Below are 20,317 nucleotides of genomic sequence, written 5' to 3'. Positions count from 1 at the left end.
GTGTAAACTGCGACGTCTCGCGTCTGACAAGCTGAGAATTGCAAGAACCGAATTCGAGGCCATGGTCAGAGATGGCACAGCACGGAGGTTAGAAAGCTGTTGGTCATCGGCACTTCACTTGGCTGTGGCGTCCGTGTGGCGATTATCATGCGTTAAACGCGAGGACAATCCCGGATATGTAACCAGTTCCACATAGCGTCTATCCAGTAAAACTATTTTCTCAACCATTTATTTGGTACGCGCGTATAATTAATCAGATACCAGTGAATCCAGACGATATACTTAAGATCGCGATTACAACACCGTTCAGCTTATTCGAATTTCCCTGGATGTCTTTCGCACTTCGCAGCGCGGAGTCAAGTAGTGTTATGTGTACATAGACAATGTCCTTGTGGCATCCAGCTCCATCGAGGAGCATGAACGATACTTTCGCGAACTATTTAGTCGCCTGAACGAATACGGGGAAGACAATGTGGTGGCCGAGTAATTGTCCCGAGTAGCGATAATTTCGAGAGCGCTCGACTATGTGAAACTTGCGGAAACGCGAGGACGAAGAACTACGCGTTCTTCTACATTCTGATTCATCCCTCGTGCTGAAAAGGGTTGCGCTCCTCGGAACGAATGCCATTTTGTATTGTGATACATCGACGCCTTCGCGTCAAGGCAACCACGACATTCATAGCGGAACGTTTTGTGTGGCCAGGTATCTGAAAAGATTGTAAATCCTGGACACAGGCGTGCATTCCGTGCCAGCTGGCGAAAATCAGTAGACACGTGTCTACACCCATCGGCAGTTTCGTTGCGCCTTCGATGCGATTCGAGCACATTCACGTGGACATCGTCGGTCCGTGGACATCGTCGATACTGCCTGACGTGCGTCGGTCGTTACACCCGATGGCAGGAAGCTTTCCCGATCGCCGAGACCGTGGCACGTACACTTCTGTTGGATTGGATCGCAAGATTCGGGGTGCCGCGCCGACTAACCACCGATCAGGACAGATCACCAAAGGCGGCGATCACGTGCCACGCTGAGTCGGATTGGGTCGATTCATTGCCCATCGTCTTTTTAGGCATACGCATTGATTTCGCGCCACGGGGCCTGGCGGTCTTTCGAGTTTAATATGTGTTAATAATATGATGCATATTATTAATATGCATTTATAATATACGTTTTCAGAAAGTAAAAAATAGTTTGTAAAATTAAATTTGAACAATTTATTTAATTAAAAATATCAATTAAAATAATCTAAAAATTGTTGCTTAACAAATACAAAGAATATTTAATTATCTATAGTTACGAACGATTATTTTTTAAATATTTTTAGTAAAAATTTCATTGCAATACCTCCAATGGATCAAAAGTTATAACAAAATGTCACAGAATTTTTCAATCCGGAGAATATTTCTATATCAACTGAATTTTTATTTCCTGTTAGAATATGGCAGATGTAGATAATTAATGTTTTCTATTTTATCGACAATTTTTAAATATCGATTAAGTTTACGGATTATGTTAATCAAGTTTCGTCACCATGTAAATATTAATTCATTTATTATTGTCACCTACCAAAACGAGAGTATTCAATTCATAATAAATCTTCGTAAAGTGAACACGTATATATGAGACAGGAATAATTTATTTATTAGTCTGATTTAAAATATTAAAACTGTTGAAAAAAAGGAAATTTTAGCCTCGAACAAAAATTAATCTATAGTTTACTTAGTGCTAAGATACTAAGATACTAAGATATCGGTTTACATTTTCGTCGGTTCCATCAGCGGGCAACGACGGTGATGTAAACTGTATATAATAGATACCGATATAATCATCACCGGTACCATTAGATACACATCGCGCCCTGACTGCTTGGGGATCCCAGTGTCACGTATACAATGTGAAACGCGACAAATAAACGTCTCTGATTGGTGGATAAGACGAACCCAAGAAGGGTATAAAAGAAGTGTTTTTTTCTTACCGGACTCTCAGTAGAGTTTGGTCGCTCGATCGTTTTCGCCCATATACCTTCTCTCAATAAAAGAATAAAATAAAGTCTTTTTTAAGAAAAGAATTAGAATCATATTCATTTTCATTCCATAATCCCAACAGGTTATGGGCTCAGGCAACGTTTTTTTTTAATTAACTTTGTTAAGTGTTTTAGAACAATGGAAAGTGCGGGTATAAAACGAAACATTAAAGTATTCGATGGTGAACGTTACAGTGTTTGGAAATTCCGTGTACGTGCTGTGCTGACAGAATTAAACATTATACACGTAATCGACGATGAACCACCACAGAATAAAACGGAGAAGTAGGATAAAGCAGACCGAACTGTTAAAGGCATAATTACAGAGTATCTGGCAGACTCGTTACTATGTTTCGTGAAACCAGAAATCAATGCGCGAGAAATCTTCAAGAATTTGGACAATTTGTACGAGCGAAAAAGTCTCGCTACTCAACTGGTTCTGCGGAAGAAATTACTGAGCTTGAAATTGCAAAGTGATACCCAATTGATGAGACACTTCGCGACATTTGACGACCTAATCACTGAATTGAAAGCAGCTGGAGGAAAATTAGAAGAGGTAGATGTAATTTCTCATTTGTTACTAACACTTCCATTATCTTATGATGGAGTGATAACAGCTATTGAAACTTTAGCTGAAGACAACTAGTATTGCATTCGTAAAAAACAGATTATTGGATCAAGAGGTGAAATTGTTAAATGAGAATGCCGATACGAGTGTAAAGATTCTCCAGGCAATTAAACAAAAAAATAATGAAAGGAGATTCACAAATCAAGACTTTCCTATGAAAACAAAAAAATATGGAAATTTTAAAATACGCAATAAAACATCTATGAACATGAAAACAAAAGCAACACATGCGACAAAATGTTACCAGTGTGGAAGAAAAGGACATACAAAGAAGGATTGTTACTACCACAAGAGAGCCATGGACTATAAAAATAGCGAAAACAGGAGAACATTACAAACAGTGCAGTATGTGCAGCAAAATACAAATGCTGCAAATACAGATGGATTTGCATTCATGGCAGGACATGTGGAATGCAGTAAAGATGGAAGAGAATGGATTCAATTTTTATTGGATTCAGGAGCGTCCGACCATATTATCAATAGGAAGGACTTGGCAACACGTTTCGAGGAGCTGAAGACACCTACCAGGATATCGGTGGCAAAATCTGGAGAGTACATCATGGCAACAAAAAGGGGCACACTGAACGTAATCAGTGACACAGGAGTCGCAGGAGAATTGAAGGACGTCCTATATTCGCCGGAACTACCATATAATTTGCTCTCTGTATCGAAGATGCAAAGTATGGGTAATACGATTGTATTTGATAAACAAGGTGTACAGATTTTGAAGTCCGGTAAGGTGATCATCAGGGGTAAGTCCTCGAACAATCTTGTTACAATAGATTTTAAAATAATGCATGAACAAGTGAACTCAGTCCAAATGTACAGTATTATCAAAGGTGATTTTAAACTATGGCATGAGCGTTTAGGACATATTGGAAAAGGTAAATTCCTAGAGTTAAGAAATAAAGGAATGATTAGCGATGTAGAATTGGTAAATAAAATAATACCAAATAATAACTTATGCGAAGCTTGCATTAGTGGGAAACAAGCACGATTGCCATTTAAAAAGAAAAAGGATAAAAATCATATAAAAAGACCTTTGTTAATAGTACATTCGGACGTGTGCGGTCCAATCACTCCTTCTACAATAAATAACAAAAATTATTTTGCAACATTCATAAATGAGTACACTCATTATTGTGTTACATATTTAATGGATTTCCAAATTCATCATCTTTTATCGTAAATACCCATTTACAATCTACTATATTTCTATTGCTAGGCCTTGGTACTAATGTCCAAGTTTTATTTAGCATAAGAAAATTAATTTCTTCTCTAATAGCTTGTTCCCATTGTTCCCTATCATTCCTGTTATTTATTTCCTGATATGATGCAGGAGTTTCACAAACTACCGATTGTGCACACATCATATAATCAATCGGCATGTCCTCTTCATCATATGAAATGTGCGGTTTCCTTTTAATCCTATCACTCCTTCTTGGTTCTGATAACATTCTTTTATTTCTAATTTTACTATCTGTATTTGTATTGTTATGAGAAGAAGATCTATCTACTGTCATTTCCATATTACCATTATGGAATTTTTCATTGATTCTGTTCGGATTTATACTCTCTAGTTTATCTGTTTTCCCATCAACAGACTTACTAGATTCAACCACTAATTTTGACTTTACGTCAGAAACATCAGTTTTACTTTCTATACTTTCCGAACTTGAACTATCTGATTTCCCATTATCAGATTTCTTTATTGAATTTGACATTACATCAGAAATTTCAATTTTATTTTGAGATTTTTCACAGCTAATCTCTTTAATATTCACTACCGGCCTTGACTTTAGGAAATTAACTTCGTCAAATATTGCATCTCTGACAAGGAAATACTTTTCCTTTTTCACGTCCCACACTCTATACCCGTTTGTTTCATAGCCTACTAGTATTCCTTTCCATGACTTTTCGTCAAATTTGGATTTACTAGTTTTATCATGCACATAATTCAAACGGTGTTTTATTTTGTTTCAATCCCCTCGTTGGAGATTTATTTATTAAATATGTAGCAGTAAGAACGGCGTCACCCCAAAAAACTCTTATCTAAACTTGCAACGGCTATCATCGCTCGGGCCTTTTCTGTGATCGTCCTGTTCATTCTTTCTGCTACACCATTTAATTGTGGGGTTCGTGGAACAGTCAAGTGATAACTTATACCCTTATCTATACAATAGTTCTTCATCTCATTCGATAGATATTCTCTCTACCGTTATCACAGTACAAATTATCCAGCCTCAGATTAAAATGAGATTTACATTTTGCAACATAATCTTTAAAAACATTAAAAAGTTCTGATCTGTGTTCCACTAATTATCCTTCGGGTTGTAATGCCGAGTCCGCTGCGCGACGGAGTGGAGCAATATTTTTGTCCGTTTGATTAGAAAGGGACAAATATTTGGTTTAGAATGTGTCACTAAACAGGAATGATCACGATTGATGTTATGAACTGAAACTGACGACTGCTTGAAGACTAAGGTGATGCTGACTATCGAGTGAAGACTGGCCTTTGCATCGGGTTTGAGCTTATATACTGGTTCGTGGATCGAATACTGGAAATTGAGTGGACATTGATGCGATGGAAGGGGATGCGGAGATGACGTAGCACGCAGTACCGCAGGTAGCAAAAAACCCTGGACGGCGACCGAAGCGATGCGTACTAGCCCGTCATAAAAAATGCTGCCTATGAAGGCGTACCTTGTTTAAAGGGTGTAAATGGTTTCATTGCCGGAAGGAAAGTTATGGCATCTACGACCTTAGAAACCTAACGGACGCTACCTTTTGTCAATGGCACGTCGCTCGTTGACGGACGGGCAACTCGCCTCGTTGAGTCGGAGTTTTTCCGTCAATAAATGTTTTTTCTTCTTTGGGGGGGGGGGGGGTGGAAGGAAAAGGGAATTCGTCCCAGAGAAAGCTGAGCCGATGCGGCCCGAAATTCCGTGGAAGGACGGAACAATTGTATTTCCCCAGAAGAGAGAAGGTATATCATATCTAGTTAATAAATATAAGAATATTAGACATACATATTTTTTTGTTACATATAAATCAAGTATTTCTTTCTTGTTTAATTTTTGAGGGGGCGTGTTGAAAAAAAAGGAAATTTTAGCCTCGAACAAAAATTAATCTATAGTTTACTTAGTACTAAGATACTAAGATATCGGTTTACATTTTCGTCGGTTCCATCAGCGGGCAACGACGATAATGTAAACTGTATATAATAGATACCGCGATACATCATCACCGGTACCATTAGATACACATCGTGCCCTGACTGTTTGGGGATCCCAGCGTCACGTATACAATGTGAAAAGCGACAAATAAACGTCTCTGATTGGTGGATAAGACGAACCCAAGAAGGGTATAAAAGAAGCGTTTTTTTCTTACCGGACTCTCAGTAGAGTTTGGTCGCTCGATCGTTTTCGCCCATATACCTTCTCTCAATAAAAGAATAAAATAAAGTCTTTTTTAAGAAAAGAATTAGAATCATATTCATTTTCATTCCATAATCCCAGCAGGTTATGGGCTCAGGCAACGTTTTTTTTTAATTAACTTTGTTAAGTGTTTTAGAACAATGGAAAGTGCGGGTATAAAACGAAACATTAAAGTATTCGATGGTGAACGTTACAGTGTTTGGAAATTCCGACTAGTATTTCCAAACAAAGATTAAAATTGAAACATTATAATATGCATTTATATCAACTATTGCAGTTTATTATGTATAACCGATTTTCGAAAACAAATAATTAGCGACACTTGCTAGGGATTTGATAACGCAGAAAGGGTATTCCCATGTCTCGAGTTAGTCCAGGATTACCATTCGTGTGAAGCTGACTCACGATAGCAACTAATATTAATGAAACATAGCTGGATATATTGCTCTTTAATTGCCTATAATTACCAACTAATTAGTTTTGATTGCTCATTTATCTTTTTTGAGAAATATCCAAAAAACTTTTCTGACACACCTAGAGATATTTTATAAATGAATGTATACGGAACTAGAGGAGCTCATGCTGTCCACGGTTGCAAACACAGAGAACAAAATTTAAATTGCTCAATATGCGATGGCTTAAGCAATTGCTCTTTAATTGCTAATTAATAAAACTTCTGTTGGGTAACTAGGAACTTTTATGATAGATTGGAGATTCTTAATAATATCTCTCATTTCTGAAATAATGCATAAAACCTACTGTATGAGTTATTAAATATTCGCTCTTTAATCACTGATTATTGTTCTGTAATTACTTTTAATTGTTTACTTCTACTTTTCAAAAAATTGCCTAAAAATCATCACGCAATCGCGATTCCCTGATGTCTGCCGACGATACACACAAAGTCAATCTAAGGTATGAGCGCGTCACTGCAATTCGATAAGTAGAAGTCGTACTATCTCAACATAGAACATCGAAAAGTCGTTATTTAATTGTTCCTCATCGACCCTAAATTAGTTTTAATTGCTTTCCCGTTAGTTGTTAATAAATTTCTAAAACATATGACAACTATAGGTTATACCGACTCAACGATTGCCCCCTATCTCATTGAATAATGTCTTAAATAACTGTTCCTTCCTCACTCATCCTACAATTAGTTTTATTTGCTCTCTTCTATATTTTGAAAAATTTACAAAAAAATCAATCAACAGCTGCATCTCCTTTTCCTGTAATTACATTTAATCAACTGCAACTACGTAATTGTAACTGCGTGGATTACTGGTAGAGGACTGAGCAGCATTCGCAACTTCTCTCTATATACATATGTATAACCCGTGGTGGCAATTAGCGCTATTACGGCTCCCGTCTTGTTCGTATGTGAACACAGTAAATTAAATCGTCACATCCAAATATCATTTTGGAGAGAATTTCAAATTAGAATAACTTCAGGTAACTACTTTATTTTGTTTATTATAAAATCAATAATATTCAAAACTATGCGATATAGCGCTATGTAGAAACAAAATACAAATATTAATGTTAGCAACGAACGATTGAAAATTGAGGCATTTGTTGTTCGGAGCTCTTCCCGGACAGACATACTGAATATTAAATATACTTTAATACAATTTAAGTCTCGATTTTGTCTGAATTAAAATCTATTAGAACCTCACGCAATAGCGCCTAACAAAGATCCCTAGAAGTGAGTGATAAGGGAAATGATTTGCGGTTATGAATGAAAAAGGGACTCATTTGAAATAGAAATCTTCAAGTGAATATTTAAAAGATATGTAGGAAATTATCTTGAAAAATGGATCTTTGCTGAAAAGTGGTCAGTCGCTGGGTCTTTGACATTCGAGGCACCGCACGACACACGACAACGCGTTCATTCGAGGTGACAAAAGCTATCCGAAGATTTATTCGAAGTCTAAAAAAACAGATAAAATTTACTCGATACAAAAACGTTACTGTACTCTTCAATTAGCTAAGAAATTGTAATTAATATAAATATGAATTATAAATAATAAAAATAAATAAATACATACTAAATAAATATAAATTATAAATAAATTATAAAAATATGTAGATTACAAAAAGATTACTTCAATTTATATTTTACATACATATAAAATATACATATAGAAAGTAACAAATAGTTCGTGAAATTAAATTTGACCAATTTATTTAATTAAAAATATCAATTAAAATAATTAAAAAATTATTGCTTAACAAATACAAAGAATATTTAATTATCTATAGTTACGAACGATTATTTTTTAAATATTTTTAGTAAAAATTTCATTGCAATACCTCAAATGGATCAAAAGTTATAACAAAATGTCACAGAATTTTTCAATCCGGAGAATATTTCTATATCAACTGAATTTTTTTTTCCTGTTAGAATATGGCAGACGTAGATAATTAATGTTTTCTATTTTATCGACAATTTTTAAATATCGATTAAGTTTACGGTTTATGTTAATCAAGTTTCGTCATCACGTAAATATTAATTCATTTATTATTGTTACCTACCAAAACGGGTATACAATTTATAATAAATCTTCGTAAAGTGAACACCTATATATGAGACGGGAATGATTTATTTATTAGTCTGATTTAAAATATTAAAACCATTTTAAATTTAACCAAAATATTGAAAATATTTAAATTTAAAAATATCAAATACCTAAATAAATTATAAGTGTTGAGTAGAAATAATACAATCTATTAGTTTATTTATTCTATACTCACACACTTATTTGGCAACGGCGACGTGATATTTTTTAAAGGACAAAGAAGAATGGCGTTATATCATTCTCCAACCAGGATTCAAACGAAAGAAAATGAAGATTCAGTTATTAATATTGATAAAACTACTTCAAGTAAGGAATGTTCTTCATCAATTACACCGGTGATACAAAGTAAGTTAATGCTGCATCAATACTACAACTTCCACCATTTTGGAAAGAATGGTGTCCCGGTATACAATTATAAACTTTGATCATTTAGTACTATCTTTTATTTCGGATATTTTAAATACTTCTCTTTCGGAAAATAAATATGAAAATTTGAAAAGTCGGATTATTCCTTCATTTGATGAATCAGGTGAATCAAAATTAAGATGGGAAAATGAAATATGCGATGAAAAACAATTTGCAGACATTGTAGGAGGCCTTTTGGCTATTACTGACATGCAGGATCTTTCGAAGCTATTGTACCAGGCTGATAAGATTGTTGAAGTAATTGAGCCAAGAAATATTTGTAATATTAAATGTTAAATCAGAGGAAAATTTAAATTTCAGTACAGAAAAAGAAGAAAAAATAGATATCATAAATTCGCAAATTCAAGAATTACAAAAACAAATTGAAATTGGAGCTATTAATATGAAAAGAAATAATTTTAGAAGCAGATCAAGATCAATTACATCTAGAAGATGTAGGAACACATCACGGACGAGGTTTCATAATGAAAAATCATTATGTTATTATCATAAAAAGTTTAGAGATATTTCTTTCATATGTAAGGAATCCTGCTTATGGACTGGAAACGATAGAAGGGAAAGGCAAAATGAAGAATTGTTACCGAAAAATTAGAAATGCTGTCTGGAGTATAGGGGATCCATGATAGCTTAAATGTTAATTATTGTCTGACTATTAATGACAAAAGTTCAGATATGAAATATTTAATTGATATTGGTTCAGATATTTCATTATTGTCAAGAAAAGTATTTGAAAAGAATACAATATCAACAAATTTAATATGGTATGATCAAAAGTTAGTTACTGTAAATTTAGGATTACGCAGAAATTTTGCATGCGAATTCATTATAGCGGATATACAAAATTCGATTATAGGAGCCGATTTCATAGGTTATTATAATCTGTTAATGGATATAAATAAAAAAATGATTTTAGACAAAAAAAACAAAACTACAATCATCTGGTTTCAACGATAAATAATTCTTTTATATATGAAGAATTATTACAAAAATATATTGATATTACAAAACCAATTCGAAAAGATGTTGTAAAAAGAGAAAGAGATATTTGTGATTATATATTAACTAATGGTCAATGTATTGCAGAAAAAAATAGGTGATTAATATCAAAAAAATTAAAAATTGCGAAAGCAGAATTTGAAGAGATAATGCGGCAAAGACTGTGTAGGCCATCGTCCAGTCAATAGGCAAGTCTTTTACAAATGGAGAATGGCGTCCATGTAGAGATTGTGGAAGATTAAATTCGATAACAATTTCTGATCGCTATCCTGTTCCTTATATCTTTTTCTATATATTTTTCCTGTTCCCAACATTTTTCTTTTAAATTAGCAAATTCAACCATTTGTTCGACGATAGTCCTTATTAAAGCTTATAATCAGATACCAATGGCTTCTGATGATATACCAAACCACGTTTGGTTTATTTGATTTCCTAGTTATACGATTTGGATTGAGGAATGCTGCACAAACATTTCGAAGGTATCTGGATAATGTGTTAAGAGGTTTAAATTTTTGTTATGGTTATATAGATGATATAATTATCGTATTGAAAAATGAAAAAGAACATAAGGAACATTTAAAAATAATTTTTGTACGATTACGAAAATATGGATTGTCTATTAATGTAAATAAATCTATTTTTGGAGTTAAAGAAGTTAAATATTTAGGATATTTAGTCAATGGTGAAGATATAAGACCTATTGAAGATGAAGTACAAGCTTGAAAAGATTTTCCTCTTCCGACTGATAGGACAGAACTTAGAAGATTTTCCCCCCGGAATAAGACATTTTTATCTCCTCTACTTTCTTTACTTATACGTGCTAATAAGAAGGATAAAAGAATAATTCAATGGACAGAAGAACAAAAAACTTCTTTCCATCATTTTAAAGAACAATTGATTAATACAACGTTATTAGTACATCATGCAATAAATGCATGTTTAGCGTTGACTATAGATGCGTCAGATACACCAATGGGAGCTGTATTGAAACAATATGTTAATGAAGAGTGGCAACTAATAGCATTTTATTCAAAAAATTTTTCGAAATTTTTTAGGTTTATGATAGAAGGAGGGGACATAATTATTAAAACTGATCAAAAACCGTTGCATTTAATTGTTGCATTTAAACAGAAATCCTCGGAAGTTTTACTCCGACAACTTCGACATTTGGACTTCATAGGACAATTCGCTACGCAATTAAATTATATTAAAGGAGACGAGAATGTAGTTGCAGATGCTGTTTCCAGAACTAAAGCAATTGAAGTGCCTGTTGTAGTAACAACGGAAGATTTAGCGGAAGTACATCAATATCGTCGAAGGAAATTCGGCAATACTGCGATTACAAAAATTAATATAATAGCTAATTCAAATTCAATCTTATATTGCAATATTATACAAGATAATATGTATTCGACCGTATGTTCCTATTCCGTCCCTCAACGGAATTTTCATACTGCGTCCGCCCAACTTTTTTCGGGGCGAATTACATTTTCTTCTACACCTAGAAAACAATTTTATTTACGGGGAATCATTGGCTCGGCGAGTCAAATTACAGTTCTGCAACGAACGACGTGCAATCGACAAAAGGTCACGTTCGTTATTCATTGCATTTTTTAAGTTTATGCTTTTTCGAATCATCTTTCCGGCAAAAAAGACATTTCTGCATTTTCCAGTAATGCACGCCTTTTCCATACCAGCATCTTTAATCGGCACCCTTTTTTATAACAGGGTCGCCACACCTACCGCGTCGGCCGCCCATCCGGGGTTTCTTGCTACCTGCGGCATTGCGTGCTCCGCCACTTTTACAGCCCCCGCCCACCCGCCGCGTTACTGGCCAATCAGTTTCTAGTCTTCTGACCACGAAACGGTATAAAAACTCGAAACTGATTCTTCTCTTGTCTCATTCCTGTCATTCTCTTGTCATTCATACGTAGTTATTCCACCAGTGGTCTTCTCTCCGTCAGTCAATGTCAGTTAAACTCAGTCATTCTCGCTCGGTCACTAGTCTGCGACTTTGTTTCAACAGGCATGCACTGTCCGTTTCAACCAAGTTCTGAATCGCAGTCATTCTGCTTCATTTAACTTCAGTAGACTCCAGCTCATTCTAGTCTTCCACTCGGATAGTCTTTCAACCTTCGTTCATCTGTAATCAGACGAATAGCGATATTAATCAATTCCGTTGCTTAGCGTAATCGGCCTTACAATCCGAGAGATTTTGTAATCGCGGAATTTTAGTATCGGTTGTACTCGCTGTGCACCCTACAATCCCAAACATTTTGAGACAATTTTAAGTATTGTACATGGTTTATAACATCCTGGAAGTAGGTCTATGAAAAAGACGTCGCAAAGATTTGTTTAACCAAATATGACAAAAGATGTTGCAGATTGAGTGAGGATATCGTTATTGTTTAACGATGATCGATCATTTCTCTCGATGGCCTGAAGCAATACTAATTAAAGATATTACTGCAGATACAATAGCAATGACATTTTTTAATACATGGATTTCAAGGTATTGTACACCATTATCTGTAACTACAAATAGGGAAAGTCAATTCGAATCACAAATTCTTCATGCATTTTCGGAAATGGTTGGATTTAAAAGAATCCGAACAACTTAGTATCATCCTGTGTCAAACGGAATAATAGAAAGATTGCATCGAAGATTAAAAACAGCGATTTATTGTCATAAAAAAAGAAGATTGGATACAAATTTTACCAATAGATTTGTTAGGATTAGGGACTGTTTAAAAAGAAAGTCAGTAGCAGAAATGTTTATTACAAACTTTTTAGAAGAAAAAGCTTCGGTTAATCAGAGAATATTTCTGCAAAAATTAAGGGAATACATGAAAATGTTGAAACCACGTCAAACGACGCATTATATTAAAAACAAGGTATTTAAATCTTAATAAAGATTTAAATTCATGTTCGCATGTATTTTTAAGAGTAGGTGCAGTAAAACTACCTCTAACACCACAGTACGAAGATCCATATAAAGTTATTGCCAGACAGTCCATTAAATCGAATTTTCGCTATCAAAATTATTGGCAGATACGAACATATCCTGGGTCCAAGGAAGAGAGGAAAATAAGATTCAATATTTAAATGATTTTAAATACTCGGATGGGAGTAATGTGGCAGATGTAGATAATTAATTTATTTCTATTTTATCGACGATTTTCAAAAATTGATTAAGTTTACGAATTATGTTAACGAAGTTCTCGTTACCATTAATTCATTTATTATTGTTACCTACCAACGGGGGTATTCCATTTATAATAAATCTTCTTAGAATAAACATGTATATACGAAACGGGAATAATTTATTTAGTAGTCTGCTAATTTCATATCAAAATATTTAAATTTAAAAATATCAAATCCCTAAATAAATAATAAGTGTTGAGTGGAAATATTATAATCTGTTAGTTTATTTATTCTATACTTACCACAAGAAAAACGCCTGTGGCTCCATCTCGTATTTATCAAGCAGCTACACATCTCTAGATAATACTACTTCTGCAACGAAAACTGTACAGATACCGACAAATGAAAAAGAGAGTGATAAAGTCACGTGACTATTCCAGCTTCTTAACGAGATTGGTCGTTTACCGAATACTATCCGTTCATTGGGTAAATAGCGATGTGATTTCTGCAACAGTCATTTCAAATTAGAACAGTTGCCACTGTTACGGTTACACAGTCACGTAAAGATACACTAAACCAAAGAAGAGGGATTATACATAGAATATAAGTAAAACATCCTCAGACATTCAGTGATTAATAATTTGACACAGACTTTTGTCAATTGTACATTGTTGTTTCGTTACATTATAAACATTTTACTATGTCGTTTGCAAAAGCTAAGATCAAAAGATTTAACGAATTGGAAAGTAAGTGCTTATACGGTGTTTATTATTTTGATTTCATATGTTCATATTACTTAAAATAGTAATTGTTGTTTATTAAATGAGTATTACACAATATAAGTATACATTTACAGATGATGTACCGCCACCAGGAGCATATGATCCTAAATTTGATACTGAAGTAAGAGGGGCTATGCTAGACAAATCAGATAGATTTCAGGATAATAGAAGTACAAATAGCACTGAATGTAATTTGTCAGTCTGCAATCACAGTAGTAACAAATCTGGTATAATTTTCAGAACGGTAAGTAACTTTTTTGAAAGAAAGAAATTTTATTATTAATTATTTTATTTTTAATTGAATCATATTTTTGTAGCCTCAACCAGCAAAGAAACCTGCTGTTCAAAATCAAAGTGGAAAGATAAAAAGTAGATCTATTTTGTCTTCATCAGATACAAAATTAAAATATACTTCGGATCATAAGATTGCAGATCTGCAAGTAGAATGTTCAAATAAAAACAAAACTATAGAAGAATATTTGAAACACATACATGAAATGCAGGAAGAGATACAAAAGTTACATTCTCAGTTGGAAGAATTACATAAAAACCAAGCAGAAGTTGAACAACGCCATCAGAACGAAAGAGAATCTATGGTTGTGAAATATTTCTTAGGATTAGAAACATATTTTTATTCAATTGAAGTATTATACAATTTGCAATTTTTACTTGCAGATTCAATTGCAACAGGAGGTATTACAGGAGCATATCAAGAGACATCGTTCCGAGATAGAGCTCATTCAAAAACAATTAATTGAAGCTTGTGAAGCTAAAGCACATGAAATCCAAGCTAAGGAAGACTTAGAAAGTGATCTCAGAAGTCGTATATCAGATTTCGAGAAAAAGATAGATACAGTAGAGTCTGCATTGACCAACCAGAAACGTCTCAGTGAGGATAAAGTAAATAATCAACGTAAATACTAGAATATTAAATTTTGTAAGTACAACTACTATTTGAGTAATTGTAATTTTGATTCGTAGATTCAAAGTCTTGTAAAACAAGTTGAAGGATTAATGAAAAAGATAGAAAAAACATCAGAAAATCATAAAGAAGAGGTCTGTTCATTGGAACAGAAGAAGCTTGAACTTAATACTTGTATTAATAATTTAACAAACAAAATTACAAAATGTGAAGAAAGGCTGAAAAGAATGATTATTGAATGTGATACACGGGTAAAAGAAGTTTTCTTCTGTCCTAGCTTCCAATTGTATGAATATAATTCGCTTATTTATTTATGTACAAATTCGTTTATGTAGGTGCATGTTATGGTCAAAGAAGCAAAAACTGCCGTAGAAGAAGAAATGCGATTAACCAAAGAAAGATATACAGCATACCTGACTCGGATCGAGAAGGAACGATCAGAATTGGATGAAAAACTATCAGAGAAAGATGCAGAAATAAATAAACTTTCAATAATTTTAGGAGAGTTGAAGTCTTCTACACAGATCCAGGTGACTATCTGAAAATACAATCGTAAATTTAACTGAACTTTTAAAAACACATTTTATATAATTTAGGAAACGTTTGGTCTTAGTTTGCAATTGGAATTAGATCAAGCAGAAGCGGAATTGGCAGAAAAAGGGGAAGAATTGCAGACTCTAAAAAACCAAATTCGAAAAGAAGCAACAGAAATGACAGCTAGGAAAAAGAAGTATTGTTTTATTTATGTATACACATTTTTTAATGTACATTATATTCTAAACATTTATAATATTGTTTAGACTTGAAGCTACAATGAGAGAAAATCAAGCATTGGTTATTACATTAACTAAACATTTAGCTGAAAATAATACCGATGTCGAAAAGTTGCAGCGTGAATTAAAACGTGGAGAAGATAGTGTAAACGAGCATCACGAGTTACTGACCATTATGCGTAATAATTCGAAAGTGGTACATAGTCAGATACATGATCTGATGAAAGAGTTCGATGACAAACGAGTATTAGTGAATCAATTAGAATCTGAAAAAGTAAACAAAATTCATGTGATTAAATCTGTATTTGAAGCCAAAATCCAAGATTTAAAACAGTTAACAACGAAGGAAGTGACACAATTACATGCGAACTGTGATAAAAAAGATGCACAAAATGCCGAGGTATCTTTATTTGCTTTTATGTCACAACTATAAATCTTGATTTAATGGATTTTATTTAACCTAATTCATCTTTGATTTTAAATATTAGATGAAAATCCGACTTCAAAACATGGCTGAACGTTTAGATGAAACGAAAAATATGCTGCTTAAATTGGAGAAAAAGAATAGTACTCAAGAACTCGAAATTTCTCAATTAGAAACGATAAATCGTGAACTTGCTCGACAATTGGAAGAAAGTAAATTAGAAATAGCAAAAAGTAATAATTTCTTGGAAGCTGAAACAATAAAATACAAAGATACTTTAAATGAGGTATTGACTTCAAATCATTGTTATAGTATAATTATATTGTAGAATTTATAAGGATACATTTATAGGCAAATGTCAGAATAGAAGAACTTTCTAATACGGTTAGAACCTTTGAGGAGAGGCGTAATAATATAGAGGACAAGACTGAATTACTAGAAGAAGAAAAAGCCCGACGAGAAGCCGCCGAAGAGTACGTTCCAGTCGCATATAAATTATTTTATTAAAAGATTTCATTCTTGAAATAATAAAATATGTTTTTGTTGTTGCAGAGAGATCAGAAAACTTCTTGAATATAATGCGCGCCTAAAAAAAGATCACGAAGAGATTAGTGAAAAATATGCCGAGCTAATAGGCCATCAAAACCATAAGCAAAGAATTAAACACGTGTCTCAGTTGAAAGATAAAATCACTCAACTGGAAATGGTGTGTTCAATAATCTTTAAATTGGTTTCTCCTAATGAAAGTATATATACAATATTATGTGCAATGTAATAAAATATAATGCATGTTTTTTAGGATTTACGCAAGAAAACAACAAAAATAGAACAGCAACAAAAAATCATTGAAAAAATAAGATCAGAAGAGAAACATGTGCCAAACAAGTTCAGATAACCAATTATTGTTGTTATCTGTGGTTTATGACCAGCATGAAATAGTTGTTGTTATATGTAGTATATAGTGTATTCGGCAACAGTTTGGAGATTTGAGGGGTGATAGAAAGTAAGACAAAAGTAAGACGATAGTAAGACGAAAATCGAGAATTAAAAAAGTATGATTTAAACTTTATTTTCAAGTTGTTAACGATTGAAGATCTTGATCCTCGAAGACGGAGAACTGACTCGCACCTCAGTATTATAAACTTTTATTGTTAATAGCTTACCGACAAAGTGAAGGTCGTAATTTTTGTTCTCACTCGACTTTCATCTTATCTTGCCATAAAGAATAATCCTGCAAATTTTCTTGCATCTTGTTGTCGAGTATCTTGCATGTTAGCACTAGTTTCACATTAACGATTATGCCATTGGGTGAGAAACATGAAAATATTATATCAAATTAAGAAATTGTTTGTGGATTAAACAGGTTGGCCATCATCTCGAGAGAAATGAAAAGTTTTGTAACCGTTAATATGAAACCACATTACATGTATATCGTTAACAACTTATTTTAAGAAATGGACTTTAATACAGATTTTATACAGTAGTTTCTAAAAATAGGCGGATTATAGCTTTGCAGTTTTATGTTACTTATAGGAGTTACATTTTTAAAACAATATTTGCTGAATGTTTTTGTTATAATCTAAGGTCAAACTTGATAAGTTTGGTGGTTAGTGTAATTACTAGACTGCGGATTTTATGCTTTTATAATAAAAATGGGTAAGTGAAATTTAAGATAGCGAAACTATTTTTTAAAAATTAAGAGTATGTGTGTATCATTTTCGACTCACTGAGATTGTTAACGAAAGAAAGAAATTTTGATTTGACTGATGTTTGTTGAAATTGATGAAGATACGATTTGATAAAGTATCTTTTTTAAATAGCCGAGTATTCTACTTTCTATACATATACAATATACATATACACATGGTACACATAGGGTGTCCTAAAATTATGGTACTTCCGGAAAATATGGGGTTCCTGAGGTCATTTGAAGTAATAGTACATATACAATAGAGAAACTCCCATAACCGAACATTTATTTTTGCATTGTTCTGGTATCCAAAAGTCCATTATCTAAATATTGTCTCTAGATACATTATCACGTAGTAGAGATGTCGTAGTCCTTACGACCCCCATTTGGGGGGGTGGGGGGTCGAAAATTTTTAAGAGTTACAAGCACTCAAAGTTTCCACTATTTGCTGATTTTTATGAAAATTACCTTCAAGTTTGAATTTATATCGCCAAAACTATTAAAGTTACAAATTTTGTTTGAAAAAATAAAGTGTTAGTTCAGGCAGGAAAAATAATACCTGTCGACATACATGTATATTTAATCATTTTGTCCGTTGTACATAATCCAACAGAAAAATATTTTATTTTTTTCGAAAAATAAAAATATTTTTATTTTGCAAATGCCATCCGGGGTCACGTTTTTAAAAATTTTGTTAAGACATATTCGTCTTCTGTGAACTCGTTTGTATTCCAATTTTTTAATTTACGGACACTGAAACTGTAATTAGGCTAGACCGAAAGATACATTGCTGCTGTGTTATATTTTAAATCTGCATAGCTTATAACAAAATTATAATGCTTCAGTTCTGTATCTACTTTATGATAAACACCAAACGTGCGTATTGTAATTTGGTGATACAATACCAGTATGAGACCCTGGTTTGCACATTTCGCTGTTCGTACCCTACAAATACATATGACCCGTTCGTTAGCAACAACTGGCTTCTCACCCGGGTGGTTTCCTGTTAAGTTAAAATATTTCGTATTGTACATATACATATATACATATGTACTTTTCTATGTGACTTTGACTTTATGTATTGTTAAAAATATAACAGTTACATAAGTCAATGGGTTCATTGATATACGTATGAAATGCAATGCATCATATGAAATTGAAATTACATACTGTAGGTCGAAAGAAATGTCTTATTTTTGGAGTTAAAATGACTTCGAGTACAACGTGCAAAGCTTAACATAAACAAAAGAATTTTTTCGAAATTCTGTACCTTAGTCATTTATTTTGAGTTTTTTATGAGTATAAATCCTGCAAATATTTGTGTAATTTTTTGTATGAATTACGTCTCAAGGGAGAGTTTCAAAATTAAATGAATTCAAGTATGAAATTTTGAAATATCGGTCTTATTTAACTCATTTATCACCAATAGATTCTTATTTTTTAAGCATCTATAGATAGAACTCTCTTTACGGAATAAACACTTCACAATGAAGATGGTATTAAAATCTCCATAGCCGAATTTACTCATTCGAAAGACCAGAACTTTACAAATGGCATCTATACGTTAAAACTTCGGAAAAGAGTATCAAAGCAAATGAATCATATTTTGATAAAATAAACATCTTTTAAAAAGAAATATGAAGTTTTTACTATTCATTTAAAAATCAGACATGTGATATTTATCAACCAATATAAACATTTGTTAGATAAAATCAACATCCATTAATTTTTAAATATTCTTCATTTTCTTGCATTAACATCCAGGAAGATGCAATAATTAGCCAGGTCTGATCCTGCTCAACTTCTCAAAACATATTGTGACAGTGATTTGAAAGTGAACTCCTTGTCGTGGATGTGTTTGGCGATAATGTTGTAAAAGTGAACTCTATGTTTACCATGCCGATCCTACCTGAGGCCCCTCCGACCGCATCCTTTCCTCGGTAAGGCCATTGACCTGGTATTTACTGAACATTGTGCAAGGTCAGTGCATCGACGTCGTGAATTGTGACCCACATTTCCAAGCAGCAAATGCATCCTTATCTAAATGAGTAAGTTTACTATTAATAATTCTTCACAATTCTTAAATAAACATATCCTTTATGTTCTTTGATGCAATTTATTATTAAATTTGCTTTGTGAATCGTTCGTTGAATTCTGTTTCGTTATTAAACATTTAATTATTTGGATTATTTAAATAAAAATATCTTTTGCGTGAGTTTGACGGGATTTCTTATTATTGATCTTCACTATAATCTGCTCAATTAATAATTAAAACGGCTGTCACGGTTAAACTACTTACTATTTCGACTCCGAAAAATTAGTAAATATTCTTCAGACGTTCTAAAATAAAAGTGAACAGCTTTTTTCTTAAAAATATCACTGTTACGTAGTAAAAAGCATTCGGAAAGTTCATTTGTTCATTACTTCGAACGCGGCCGGAATCCGTTACGCCTTTCTGCCAAAGCCACGTGCAACTGGCTCTCGAAGTTCCCGCG

General features: G+C 33.2%; 1 protein-coding gene and 1 long non-coding RNA gene across 4 annotated transcripts; one reads left to right on the top strand and one right to left on the bottom strand.

The window, feature by feature from the left end:
• Positions 1 to 1,263: 1,263 nt before the first annotated feature.
• On the top strand, positions 1,264 to 17,803 carry LOC117228356 (uncharacterized). Of its 3 annotated transcripts, XM_076527213.1 has the most exons (13): positions 7,452 to 7,538; positions 8,879 to 9,010; positions 14,088 to 14,257; positions 14,331 to 14,609; positions 14,689 to 14,913; positions 14,995 to 15,186; positions 15,271 to 15,465; positions 15,532 to 15,665; positions 15,736 to 16,108; positions 16,197 to 16,418; positions 16,484 to 16,605; positions 16,685 to 16,838; positions 16,932 to 17,803. In XM_076527213.1, the coding sequence occupies exons 2-13, from the start codon at positions 8,890 to 8,892 to the stop codon at positions 17,025 to 17,027; spliced, it is 2,283 nt and encodes a 760-aa protein (XP_076383328.1). In that variant the 5' UTR covers positions 7,452 to 7,538; positions 8,879 to 8,889; the 3' UTR covers positions 17,028 to 17,803. The 3 variants fall into 3 exon arrangements, with proteins under 3 accessions (XP_076383327.1, XP_076383328.1, XP_033339951.2); XM_076527212.1 differs by lacking the exons at positions 7,452 to 7,538; positions 8,879 to 9,010 and adding an exon at positions 1,264 to 3,404; XM_033484060.2 differs by lacking the exons at positions 7,452 to 7,538; positions 8,879 to 9,010 and adding an exon at positions 13,736 to 13,977.
• LOC117226748 (uncharacterized) lies at positions 11,452 to 20,262 on the bottom strand. Its single transcript, XR_013035024.1, has 6 exons — positions 20,122 to 20,262; positions 19,732 to 19,862; positions 15,880 to 18,825; positions 15,349 to 15,473; positions 13,534 to 13,736; positions 11,452 to 12,230 (listed from the first exon to the last, which is right to left on the bottom strand). It is a non-coding gene; the product is annotated as an uncharacterized LOC117226748 (long non-coding RNA).
• Positions 20,263 to 20,317: the final 55 nt, after the last annotated feature.

This window comes from Megalopta genalis, chromosome 17, assembly GCF_051020955.1.
Source record: "Megalopta genalis isolate 19385.01 chromosome 17, iyMegGena1_principal, whole genome shotgun sequence".
In the NCBI taxonomy this organism is placed as follows: Eukaryota; Metazoa; Arthropoda; class Insecta; order Hymenoptera; family Halictidae; genus Megalopta; species Megalopta genalis.
This window is presented reverse-complemented; position numbering and strand designations above follow the sequence as displayed.

What these genes read in the sequence shown, in the direction of transcription:
- LOC117228356 (XM_076527212.1), top strand. Translation starts at nt 2,807, where the DNA reads ATGAAAACAAAAAAATATGGAAATTTTAAAATACGCAATAAAACATCT. An exon ending in AACGTCTCAGTGAGGATAAA is followed by an intron (nt 14,914 to 14,994) that starts GTAAATAATCAA and finishes TTTGATTCGTAG; the next exon opens with ATTCAAAGTCTTGTAAAACA. An exon ending in ACAAAGATACTTTAAATGAG is followed by an intron (nt 16,419 to 16,483) that starts GTATTGACTTCA and finishes ATACATTTATAG; the next exon opens with GCAAATGTCAGAATAGAAGA.